We start from the raw sequence: 13,797 nt of genomic DNA, 5'->3' as shown, positions 1-13,797 counted from the left end.
CCGGACACCAAGGCCAGCTGTTTGAAACTAAATGACATACAGGTTATTCCAAACCAGTGTAAATTAGCATTTTATAAACACGTTTAGTCGTTATGTTATGGCTGAAAGTCTGCCAAGATAAGTCAGATTCACCTAACCGCCACTTGCAAAATTAAAAAAAAAAAAAAAGTGTGATAAACAAAATGTATACCAAGCAGGCTGTATACCTTTGAAGCATAACAAGGCCAGCAAATTAAATTTGAGCAATTTAGAAATGGATTTATTCCAATCATTTACAGAGAGCAACCAGTAAATATAATTATTTTAATCAGGATTACATGTTTAATTAAATGTAATTAATACACTGGATGATAACCCACTACATAAAAAGCACTCAAACAACATCTTTGGCCTGTTACAACACTGTCTTCTTCTCCAACTCTCAAATCCAAGCAAGCGGTCAGACAAGGAAGCAGAAAGAGGTTAGTTTAGGTTAAGCGACACATCACCTTAGTCTTTGCTTTCAAACCAAGGAGAATGAAAACAAAAGAAAGATTTGGAAGGACTGCTGGCGAGTGACTGATTGCAATTTAATTGAATTTGTTTTTTTGTACTAAAAGCTTGTCAGCTCTACCTTGTCGTGTTCCTCTTTGCTCAAGCTAAGGGCAAGCTGAAGCTGCAATTCCTCTTCGGACACAGCAGGGGGCTGGGAAAAAAAAACAAAATAAAAGCACACAACACCAGCATGGTGGGAAAAGAATGAAGAAAAAAAAAAGAGAGAGAGAGAGAGAGAAAGAGACTGGAGAACTTGGAAAAAGGAGGCAATAAGGAATGCAGATGAAGACAGATGAAATAAAAAGTCCATATATAGCCAGGTATTTAACAGCTTCAACTCTCAGGATTAGGTTGCTAAATAGCTAATGCTATCAAATTTAAATGGGCATCAAAATATTTTTATGATATTTAGTTCAATCTACATTAACAAACATGATGAATTATTAGTATACTCATCATCTACTCAATATTAATTGTAAGATTATAGACTATTAAAGAGACAATAAACAGTAAATAGATATTATAATCATAGTATTGAGGTTATTCCCTGACTATCTAGCCATGGGTGCCGCCATCTTGAAATCTAGCTTACACTGCATTACAGCTCTGACATGTGTTTGCCTATGGGCAGCATTGCATCTTTAGATACCTGTAGTGAAACCTAGGCATCCATAATTAGCGGGAGGTACATGAAAATGTATTTAGTGTTTAATGTCCCTTTAACATTAACATATTAAGGTGGCACACACAGAACAAACTGCATATTATTTTATGTTTCACCATAAAATCGTAAAGGGTTGAAGCTGTCAATAACATGGCCTTAAAACCATCTACGAGCACCAAATGAATAAAACTGTGAAACTTAAAAGGATGACCGAATACTTCTCAAGAGACCAAAAAATGCACGTGCTTGCAATGGAAGTACTTGGGAAGAGAGGAATGAAACCTATGTGGAAACTGAAATAAGGGAAATTGCTGTATAAACTGGTCCAAAACAGGAATTGAAAGAGTTTTCAATTAACCCTTTATAGTAAAGGGACATGATACCCAAATGTTGAATCACAAGAAAGTGATGCAGCATGTCTGTAAAAAGCTGACTAGAAAATATCAAGTGAACATCTCTACGTGAAAAAAGAAAATTTACCTCAACATTTCCTCAGTAGAGACATCCCACTGTAAATGGACTGTAAGCAGCCAATCAGAAAGCTTGTCCTGGGACTTGCAAGGGAGCGTGCATCTAGCATGTACAGACACAGTCAACTGAGTTTATGGAAGTTACCTGTAAATCTCGTAATATTATGGTGGAATTCCCCAAGGTCATAGTAAATCAAAGCGTAAAAAAAAAAAAGTGATAAACTTGACTGGTTGGGTTTCCCCCCCATCATGCAGATGACATTAAAATAGTCAAGTTTTTTTACAGATATTCTGCATCACTTTCAAATAATGCATGTGAGTAACATGTCCCTTTAAGTAAAATCCTTAAAGGGACATAATACTCATATGCTAAATCATTTGAAACTGATGCAGTATAACTGTAAAAAGCTGACAGGAAAATATCACCTGAGCATCTCTATGTAAAAAAGGAAGATATTTTACCTCACAATCTCCTCAGCTCAGCAGAGTAAGTTCTGTGTAAAAAGTTATACTCGGCTGCTCCCAGCTGCAGGTAAAAAAAAAAAACAGAATTTATGCTTACCTGATAAATTACTTTCTCCAACGGTGTGTCCGGTCCACGGCGTCATCCTTACTTGTGGGATATTCTCCTCCCCAACAGGAAATGGCAAAGAGCCCAGCAAAGCTGGTCACATGATCCCTCCTAGGCTCCGCCTTCCCCAGTCATTCGACCGACGTAAAGGAGGAATATGCATAGGAGAAATCATATGATACCGTGGTGACTGTAGTTAGAGAAAATAATTCATCAGACCTGATTAAAAAAACCAGGGTGGGCCGTGGACCGGACACACCGTTGGAGAAAGTAATTTATCAGGTAAGCATAAATTCTGTTTTCTCCAACATAGGTGTGTCCGGTCCACGGCGTCATCCTTACTTGTGGGAACCAATACCAAAGCTTTAGGACACGGATGATGGGAGGGAGCAAATCAGGTCACCTAGATGGAAGGCACCACGGCTTGCAAAACCTTTCTCCCAAAAATAGCCTCCGAAGAAGCAAAAGTATCAAATTTGTAAAATTTGGTAAAAGTGTGCAGTGAAGACCAAGTCGCTGCCTTACATATCTGATCAACAGAAGCCTCGTTCTTGAAGGCCCATGTGGAAGCCACAGCCCTAGTGGAGTGAGCTGTGATTCTTTCAGGAGGCTGCCGTCCGGCAGTCTCATAAGCCAATCGGATGATGCTTTTAAGCCAAAAAGAGTGAGAGGTAGAAGTTGCTTTTTGACCTCTCCTTTTACCAGAATAAACAATAAACAAGGAAGATGTTTGTCTGAAATCCTTTGTAGCCTCTAAATAGAATTTTAGAGCACGAACTACATCCAAATTGTGCAACAAACGTTCCTTCTTTGAAACTGGATTCGGACACAAAGAAGGCACAACTATCTCCTGGTTAATATTTTTGTTAGAAACAACTTTCGGAAGAAAACCAGGTTTAGTACGCAAAACCACCTTATCTGCATGGAACACCAGATAAGGAGGAGAACACTGCAGAGCAGATAACTCTGAAACTCTTCTAGCAGAAGAAATTGCAACCAAAAACAAAACTTTCCAAGATAATAACTTAATATCTACGGAATGTAAGGGTTCAAACGGAACCCCTTGAAGAACTGAAAGAACTAAATTGAGACTCCAAGGAGGAGTCAAAGGTTTGTAAACAGGCTTGATTCTAACCAGAGCCTGAACAAAAGCTTGAACATCTGGCACAGCCGCCAGCTTTTTGTGAAGTAAAACAGATAAAGCAGAAATCTGTCCCTTCAAAGAACTTGCAGATAATCCTTTCTCCAAACCCTCTTGTAGAAAGGATAGAATCTTAGGAATTTTTATCTTGTTCCATGGGAATCCTTTAGATTCGCACCAACAGATATATTTTTTCCATATTTTATGGTAAATTTTTCTAGTTACAGGCTTTCTAGCCCGAATAAGAGTATCAATGACAGAATCTGAGAACCCACGCTTTGATAAAATCAAGCGTTCAATCTCCAAGCAGTCAGTTGGAGTGAGGCCAGATTCGGATGTTCGAACGGACCTTGAACAAGAAAGTCCCGTCTCAATGATCCTGGCTACCAGCCTGGGAATGAGAGGAAACGGTGGAAATACATAAGCTAGGTTGAAGGTCCAGGGCGCTACCAGTGCATCTACTAGAGTCGCCTTGGGATCCCTGGATCTGGACCCGTAGCAAGGAACCTTGAAGTTCTGACGAGACGCCATCAGATCCATGTCTGGAATGCCCCATAATTGAGTTATTTGGGCAAAGATTTCCGGATGGAGTTACCACTCCCCCGGATGAAATGTCTGACTCAGAAAATCCGCTTCCCAATTTTCCACTCCTGGGATGTGGATTGCAGACAAGTGGCAGGAGTGAATCTCCGCCCATTGAATTATTTTGGTCACTTCTTCCATCGCCAGGGAACTCCTTGTTCCCCCCTGATGGTTGATATATGCAATAGTCGTCATGTTGTCTGATTGAAACCTTATGAATTTGGCCTTTGCTAGTTGAGGCCAAGCCTTGAGAGCATTGAATATCGCTCTCAGTTCCAGAATGTTTATCGGGAGAAGAGATTCTTCCCGAGACCATAGACCCTGAGCTTTCAGGGGTTCCCAGACCGCGCCCCAGCCCACCAGACTGGCGTCGGTCGTGACAATGACCCACTCTGGTCTGCGGAAGCTCATCCCTTGTGACAGGTTGTCCAGGGTCAGCCACCAACGGAGTGAATCTCTGGTCCTCTGATCTACTTGGATCGTCGGAGACAAGTCTGTATAATCCCCATTCCACTGTCTGAGCATGCACAGTTGTAATGGTCTTAGATGAATTCGCGCAAAAGGAACTATGTCCATTGCCGCAACCATCAAACCTATTACTTCCATGCACTGCGCTATGGAAGGAAGAAGAACAGAATGAAGTACTTGACAAGAGCTTAGAAGTTTTGATTTTCTGGCCTCTGTCAGAAAAATCTTCATTTCTAAGGAGTCTATTATTGTTCCCAAGAAGGGAACTCTTGTTGACGGGAATAGAGAACTTTTTTCTACGTTCACTTTCCACCCGTGAGATCTGAGAAAGGCTAGGACAATGTCCGTATGAGCCTTTGCTTGTGGCAGAGACGACGCTTGAATCAGTATGTCGTCCAAGTAAGGTACTACTGCAATGCCCCTTGGCCTTAGCACCGCTAGAAGGGACCCTAGTACCTTTGTGAAAATTCTTGGAGCAGTGGCTAATCCGAATGGAAGTGCCACAAACTGGTAATGCTTGTCCAAAAAGGCGAACCTTAGGAACCGATGATGTTCCTTGTGGATAGGAATATGTAGATACGCATCCTTTAAATCCACCGTGGTCATGAATTGACCTTCCTGGATGGTAGGAAGAATTGTCCGAATGGTTTCCATTTTGAACGATGGAACCCTGAGAAATTTGTTTAGGATCTTGAGATCCAAAATTGGCCTGAATGTTCCCTCTTTTTTGGGAACTATGAACAGATTGGAGTAAAACCCCATCCCTTGTTCTCCTAATGGAACGGGATGAATCACTCCCATTTTTAACAGGTCTTCTACACAATGTAAGAATGCCTGTCTTTTTATTTGGTCTGAAGACAATTGAGACCTGTGGAACCTTCCCCTTGGGGGTAGTTCCTTGAATTCCAGGAGATAACCTTGAGAAACTATTTCTAGCGCCCAAGGATCCTGAACATCTCTTGCCCAAGCCTGAGCGAAGAGAGAGAGTCTGCCCCCCACCAGATCCGGTCCCGGATTGGGGGCCAACATCTCATGCTGTCTTAGTAGCGGTAGCAGGCTTCTTGGCCTGCTTACCTTTGTTCCAGCCTTGCATCGGTCTCCAGGCTGGCTTGGTTTGAGAAGAAATACCCTCTTGCTTAGAGGATGTAGAATTTGAGGCTGGTCCGTTTCTGCGAAAGGGACGAAAATTTGGTTTATTTTTAGCCTTAAAAGACCTATCCTGAGGAAGGGCGTGGCCCTTTCCCCCAGTGATGTCTGAAATAATCTCTTTCAAGTCAGGGCCAAACAGCGTTTTCCCCTTGAAAGGGATGTTAAGCAATTTGTTCTTGGAGGACACATCCGCTGACCAAGACTTTAGCCAAAGCGCTCTGCGCGCCACAATAGCAAAACCTGAATTTTTCGCCGCTAATCTAGCTAATTGCAAAGTGGCGTCTAAGGTAAAAGAGTTAGCCAATTTAAGTGCTTGAACTCTGTCCATAACCTCCTCATAAGAAGATTCTTTATTGAGCGACTTTTCTAGTTCTTCGAACCAGAAACACGCTGCTGTAGTGACAGGAACAATGCATGAAATTGGTTGTAGAAGGTAACCTTGCTGAACAAACATCTTTTTAAGCAAACCCTCTAATTTTTTATCCATAGGATCTTTGAAAGCACAACTATCTTCTATAGGGATAGTAGTGCATTTTTTAGAGTAGAAACCGCCCCCTCGACCTTGGGGACTGTCTGCCATAAGTCCTTCCTGGGGTCGTCCATAGGAAATAATTTCTTAAATTTCTCTGGAATGACCAAATTGTCACAATCATCCAGAGTAGATAACACCTCCTTAAGCAGAGCGCGGAGATGTTCCAATTTAAATTTGAATGTAATAACGTCAGGTTCAGCTTGTTGAGAAATTTTTCCTGAATCTGAAATTTCTCCCTCAGACAAAACCTCCCTGGCCCCTTCAGACTGGTGTAAGGGCATGTCAGAACCATTATCATCAGCGTCCTCATGCTCTTCAGTATCTAAAACAGAGCAGTCGCGCTTTCGCTGATAAGTGGGCATTTTGGCTAAAATGTTTTTAATAGAATTATCCATTACAGCCGTTAATTGTTGCATAGTAAGGAGGATTGGCGCACTAGATGAACTAGGGACCTCCTGAGTGGGCAAGACTGGTGTAGACATAGAAGGAGATGATGCAGTACCATGCTTACTCCCCTCACTTAAGGAATCATTTTGGGCAACATTATTATCAGTGGCATCATTGTCCCTACTGTGTTTGTCACATTCATCACATATATTTAAATGGAGAGGAACCTTGGCTTCCGAACATACAGAACATCGTCTATCTGATGGTTCAGACATGTTAATAGGCATAAACTTGATAACAAAGCACAAAAAACGTTTTAAAATAAAACCGTTACTGTCACTTTAAATTTTAAACTGAACAAACTTTATTACTGAATATGTGAAAAAGTATGAAGGAATTGTTCAAAATTCACCAAAATTTCACCACAGTGTCTTAAAGCCTTAAAAGTATTGCACACCAAATTTGAAAGCTTTAACTCTTAAAATAACGGAACCGGAGCCGTTTTTACATTTAACCCCTATACAGTCCCTGGTATCTGCTTTGCTGAGACCCAACCAAGCCCAGAGGGGAATACGATACCAAATGACGCCTTCAATAAGCTTTTTCAGTGGATCTGAGCTCCTCACATGCATCTGCATGCCTTGCTTCTCAAAAACAACTGCGCATTAGTGGCGCGAAAATGAGGCTCTGCCTATGACTAGAAAAGGCCCCCAGTGAAAAAGGTGTCCAATACAGTGCCTGCCGTTTTTTTAACACAATTCCCAAGATTAAAATAACTCTTCAAAGTTATAAACCATTAAATATGCTTATAAAGTAATCGTTTTAGCCCAGAAAAAATGTCTACCAGTCTTTAAAGCCCTTGTGAAGCCCTTTATTCTTATATTTAAAACTAAGAAAATGGCTTACCGGATCCCATAGGGAAAATGACAGCTTCCAGCATTACCAAGTCTTGTTAGAAATGTGTCATACCTCAAGCAGCAAAGTCTGCCCACTGTTTCCCCCAACTGAAGTTACTTCATCTCAACAGTCCTGTGTGGAAACAGCCATCGATTTTAGTAACGGTTGCTAAAATCATCTTCCTCTTACAAACAGAAATCTTCATCTCTTTTCTGTTTCAGAGTAAATAGTACATACCAGCACTATTTTAAAATAACAAACTCTTGATTGAAGAATAAAACTACATTTAAACACCAAAAAACTCTAAGCCATCTCCGTGGAGATGTTGCCTGTGCAACGGCAAAGAGAATGACTGGGGAAGGCGGAGCCTAGGAGGGATCATGTGACCAGCTTTGCTGGGCTCTTTGCCATTTCCTGTTGGGGAGGAGAATATCCCACAAGTAAGGATGACGCCGTGGACCGGACACACCTATGTTGGAGAAATAAAAATGAAAAAATGAACAGCAGCCAATCAGCATCAGCAGTGCTGAGGTCGTGAACTTTTTTACTGTGATCTCATGAGATTTCAGTTAACTCTCATGAGATTTCATTGTTACACTGAATAGGGAAATAACATGAGAGTGCCCAAGGCTCATCCTTTCAGCTGTCCCAGGACAGACATACTAATAAGCTGCTTAGAAATCCTTTACAATGGGATGTGGCTACTGAGGAACTTTTGAGGTAAAATATCTTTCTTTTTTACATAGAGATATGTTCAGGTGATATTTTCTAGTCAGCTTTTTACAGCTATGCTGCATCACTTTCAAGTGTTTCAACATTTGGGTATTATGGCCCTTTAAGGACGATCTTCAGGTTGTCAAAAGCTGGAGATCCTTAAACGCCTTTAATAGGGCTTTCACTTTTTTTTTTGTGTTCGTTTTTTATTAAAATAGTGAACTTCCATTGATAAAAGTTATCACCTGTAGAAAAACTTTGTAAAGCACAAAAGTAAATGATCTGATAAATTATAAAACTACATGAAGAGTAAGCTTGACAGGAATAAGAGAAGACAGTCTAAACACTTTGTGGAAACAAACCATAATAATATCCTTGTCATTTGGTTTCACGCTGCCTCTTCCTTCCACAGTGGTATGGCTGAATGTAATTGTTTTCTAAAAATACAGTAGTAATAAAGGGAAAAATTTCCAAATTTAGGTATCTATAAATCTGGTTAGCAACATCAGTAATAGTTCTAAAAACGAAATAAATCTAAGCCGCTAATATATTCTAAATATTAATATTTTTAATCAAACATTGAATCTTGCGGTGAAAATGGGTTAAATGCAATCAGAATAAAACAGACGTTTTCTAAAAGAAACTAAAATTGCTTAAACGGACACTAAACCTAATTTTTTTCTTTCATGATTCAGATAGCGCATGCAATTTTAAGCACCTTTCTAATTTACTCCTATTATCAATTTTTATTTGTTCTCTTCTATCTTTATTTAAAAAGCAGGAACTTAATGCATAGGAGCCGGCCCATTTTGGTTGAGAACCTGGGTTATGCTTGCTTATTGGTGGCTAAATGTCAGCCTCCAAGAAGCAAGTACTATTCAGGGTGCTGAACCTAAAATGGGCCGGCTGCTAAGCTTAACGTTCCTGCTTTTTAAATAAAGATAGCAAGGGAACATTGAAAAACTGATAATAGGAGTCAATTAGAAAGTTGCTTGAAATATCATGCTCTATCTGAATCGCGAAAGAAAAAAATGTGGGTTTAGTGTCCCTTTAACCCATACAAAGTAATATGAATCATGTGCAATGACAGATGTGAGAAGACAAAGCTTATTTTGTGATTACGGTTTCTTATGAAGTAACAGAATTCGTTAAGTACTGATATTATTTAGCTGTACAATAAATAAATCTTAAACTAATAAAAAAAAAAAAGTTCTACCCCAGGATCCCCCCTTTCTGAATTTACCTTTGCTCTTACCTGCTCCGCTTCTTCTTTGCTCATGGCCAGAGCTAGCTGGAGCTGAAGTTCCTCCTCTCCGCTGCTCTGGGGCCAGGCCTGCTCAGCTTCTGTTCCGGGGTTCACCGTCGACGATGCAGAAGATGCTGCATGAAATAAGGGGAAGATGACATTTATATTGTTTCTTGGGATCTTTATTGTTCCTACTATAAGACTAACATAATATAACAAAGAAAGTACAACTGTGCCACTCCAGAGGCGGATAAAGCAGATGAGCAAAAAAGCACTGGCTATGTCCTCATCAGGAGTGAAACGTTGACTACATGTTGAAAGGGAAACTGTACTATAAAATTAGTAATGTGTTCCAAATGACTTGTTATACCTACTGTAAAGTATAAATGTATGAGAAGTTGTTACTTTATTTGTATTTCTGTATTTAAAATAGCTGATTTTCCTTATTAAACCATCACCTATGACATGCCCATAACAATGGGCTGAGCCTGCATGTATTTGATAGGTATTGAAATACTAATTATGCCAGAGTGGGGTAAAAAAAACACATGCAGCTATTTCACAATAAAATGTTTGTTACTTATATTTTCAGGGTCGTTGGGGATACAACAGAGAAAAGTAGCTATTTCAAATAACTAATAAAAGGTAAAATTATCGGTTTGCAAAATTTTTTATTCACTCTAGCAATGTTAAAATGTTAGAGCAAAATGTCCTTTTGAAGGAGTTAAAAACACAGTAGAAGAAGCAAACTTGTTTAAAGAAACATTAAACATTGATATTTTAATGTAAAAGGTGGTTATGCAAAGTAATACAACTTTGCAATATACTTTATTTATTTTGCCCCTCTTTAATGTAATTTAAGCTATGAAATGCCTGGCTTTTTAATTCTAATTAAACTGAAAAAAAGCACACTGCCGACTAACCCTGCTACATATCTTTCCCAAATTGGCTTTAAACAAATAAGCAAAAAGAACTGTGTACTGACATTATCACCATCACTAGCCTCGTCACCTGCAGACTCAAGCACAGATTGGCTTCTCGAAAGGAGGCAAGAAGTGGGTGGAGTTTGGTTATTGAACAACAATAGCAGCAAACAAATTTTGTTTGTTTCTTAAATTAGACCTGGCTAATTTGTTTATTTTTTGTGGTTTCATTTGTTCACTCGTTTATTTTTTGATGCAGTGTTTTAGTTTTTCTACTGCATCCACCAAATTAAATCACACATTTGCCTTTAGTTACCTGGTCGTGACAGTCCAGCAACAACACACACAAATAGTCTAAAGCAGTGATGGCTAACTTTAGCACCCCATATGTTTTGAAACTACATTTCCCATGATGCATACCTGCAGTCTAGTTGAGCATCATGGTAAATGTAGTTCCAAAACATCAGGGTGCCAAAGTTAGTCATCACTGGTCTAGAGCAATGCATAGGCAATAAAGTGGGTTTGACATGACCTGAGGAATGGTGACTACAGAGTATAAATGAGTACAAACTAATATTCAAGGCCCTTCTAAGGCAACAGAGGCTGTGACACTCCCATGTGCCAGTGAGTGGTTGATTATTCTATCATAAATAACATAAGGTTTGTGTGCACAGGGTACAAAGGTTTTAAGCAACTTGAAAAACTGATAAGAGATGTCAGCAGAAGAAAAAACTGCAAATCTCACATGAATGCAGAGAAGGCTTTCCATGTCATTAAAGGCAACGTTCCAAGAGTTCTGTTAATAATACTAGCAAGTCTATAATGATATCCTACACGTTTCTAAATACGTAGTACAGTTTGAATTAGCTTTTCAATTACAATCTAGAAGTTTTAGAAGCATGTAACTTCAGCACTGTATTGGGCTTTCCACTTATCTAGTTTTGGAGGTAAGCATTTTTATTTGCTTCCTCGTTCTAATAAAATACTTATAATAATATAATATACTAAAAATAAGAAATGAGGAAGCACCAATATGGATTTTCAATCATTCAAATCACTCCAAGGTCACCAAAACTTATGTAATATCAGATTATGTTCATAATACTAAAATGGCATGCTTTCAGAATTAGAGGGGCAGTATACTGTAACATTTCCCCCCCTTTAATTTTGTTCCTAATTATCAATTTTACCTGCTGGGGTGTATTAAATAGTTTACAAATATCTAATTTACATTTATTTTGTCATTTGAAATAGCTGTGTTTGCCTGTGGTATACCCACTGTCATATACAGTACTGAATCTTCCAATACTTAAGTATCGGCTGTAGAAAGGCTATGTAAACAAAGCAAGCAGAAGAAAATACACTCACAGAGGGAATGGGAGAGATGAGTAATAATAACATTTTCATTTTTCAACGATTCTCTAAGAAACAAATTATGCTTACCTGATAATTTTCTTTTCTTCTGACAAGAAGAGTCCACAGCTGCCTTCATTACTTTTGGGAATTCAGAACCTGGCCACCAGGAGGAGGCAAAGACACCCCAGCCAAAGGCTTCAAATACCTCCCCCACTTCCCTCATCCCCCAGTCATTCTGCCAAGGGAACAAGGAACAGCAGGATAAATATCAGGGTGATTTTAAAAAAGGTGCCAGAAGACAAAAATTTACTGCCGCCCCATAATAAAGTGCGGACAGGAGCTGTGGACTCTTCCTGTCAGAAGAAAAGAAAATCAGGTAAGCATAATTTATGTTTTTCTTCTTAAACAGGAATAGTACATAGCTGCATTCATTACTTTTGGGAAAACAATACCCAAGCTAGAGGAAACCGAATGCAAACAAAGGGTGGGTACAAAAAGGCGGCTCCTTCGAAAGGCACCACAGCCTGAAATTACTCAACACCCTACAAAAACTATAACGACAAGAGAAAGACCGGAGCCCGGGTAACCACTCATCAGTTACATAACCTGCAAAGCCGTGCTAGAGACCACTCAGACCCAAAGTCTGCTGAGCATAAGGGCTCCAAGGAGTCAACCCTGCAGCACTCAACTCCCACAATCCAAACCGAAAAACCTCTATCAACTCCCGAGAGGGAGATTAGAGGAACCCAGGAGATTCGAAGGACCATCCAAAACAGAGTTTAATAAAAAAAACTGGTCAAAATCTCTATCTACCCCCAAGAGGGAGAATAGAGGCCCCATGAGACATCTAAAAGACCAATCAACTTAGAGCAACCCGAGGTTGCTGCAGGACCACTGTCCAGGGAAACAAACTCCCTAGGAGGACAAAGACCAGAAGATAAGTCCATAGTCAGGAGAAAACATCACTAAGATGACCGGAAGGCCACCCTCACATCCCAGACACAGCACCATACCAACTATGGTGTTCCAGGACCTGCAAGTTCCCCATTGTAACCTAGACAAAACCCGTCAGGTTAAGCATAGACAAGCAGAGACATGAAAACCGTCCCAGCAGCTTAAAAGGAGCTCTTCAAGAGGGCACAGAGACACCTGTGAGCAAAACTCACGATGACCCATCCACAGGCAACAAAGTCGCCTTAAGCCATTGTGGGACTCATCCCACTGAAAAGTGTTGAAAAATCTCGACAACAGCTCCCAACAAGAAAATTCCCGAAATCCAAGGAGCGATCCATCCCGACAACAGCCGCCACCGGTAGAGAGATGGACACTCAGAGTCCCCCCAACAAGGGGGAGGACAGATTAAAAAATTAAACGGTCCATGTTGCAAAAGCAGACTGACCCCCGACCTTCCTTCCAGAATAACGGTCCCAGCCCCTAAGGCGAGTCTCAGACCCTCGGAAGAAAAAAAGGATGGATCTACGAGGCATCAAAGCCCCAGAGTAGAACTCTGACCGCTACTAAAAATTAGCATGCTACCATGAACCATGACAGGAACCTCATGCTCGGGTCCAAGGAACCCTACACTGCAGCCTTCCATAAGAAGGAACACTTCTCCAGGGAAGAAAGTACTCTGACCCACAGCATTCCGATACCAGAATTAATTCTGTGATACTGAGAACGCAAGAGGGAAAAAACCCTACGAGGCGAGAAAAACAAGGACCAACAGACCCTCAACAGATACTGAGGTACCTCCAACCCAAGGAGAACATTTAAAATTCCCTTCCCCACCCTAGGTGAGAAGATTAATCAACGGAAAACACCCTACTATAGGCCAACCCTCGGCCAACATTGTCAGCCCAGTTGAATAGCAACTGGAGCCTGCCAGGAAACATCAGATGTCCCAGCAGACAAGTAGGGACCCGTCAGAAAACCTCAGGTTGATATCTCATATAAGAGTCAGAAAACCCCCGCACCCTCCAAAGGGACACGCGGGAGACCAAACTCTTGGGTTAAGCAGAACTGTTAATACCCTTTCCAGATAAGAGACATGGTCCTTAACCAGAGTCCTCGAAAAACAGAACCGATCCGAAGATCTGAAGCCCCCGAGGAACCCATAAGCTGCCTCCTATGGTTAGGAGCGCAACCATACAAAGCATTCCGCCA

The 13,797-nt window shown here is 40.5% G+C and overlaps 1 protein-coding gene across 7 annotated transcripts in view; it reads right to left on the bottom strand.

The window, feature by feature from the left end:
• Nucleotides 1-13,797, bottom strand: part of EPN1 (epsin 1) — a 315,777-nt gene that overhangs the window by 150,975 nt on the left and 151,005 nt on the right. For 2 of the 7 annotated variants that reach the window (XM_053690619.1, XM_053690620.1), the window contains exons 6-8: nucleotides 9,353-9,489; nucleotides 8,472-8,546; nucleotides 614-685 (exon numbers count right to left, since the gene is read on the bottom strand). In XM_053690619.1, the coding sequence (XP_053546594.1) occupies nucleotides 614-685; nucleotides 8,472-8,546; nucleotides 9,353-9,489 (284 nt within the window). The remainder of the gene's footprint in view (nucleotides 1-613; nucleotides 686-8,471; nucleotides 8,547-9,352; nucleotides 9,490-13,797) is intronic. The other 5 variants (XM_053690621.1, XM_053690622.1, XM_053690623.1 and 2 more) reach the window with 5 other exon arrangements.

The sequence above is a fragment of the Bombina bombina genome, chromosome 8, assembly GCF_027579735.1.
Source record: "Bombina bombina isolate aBomBom1 chromosome 8, aBomBom1.pri, whole genome shotgun sequence".
NCBI lineage: Eukaryota > Metazoa > Chordata > Amphibia > Anura > Bombinatoridae > Bombina > Bombina bombina.
The sequence above is the reverse complement of the archived record's forward strand: the minus strand, read 5'-3'. Positions and strand labels throughout refer to the sequence as shown.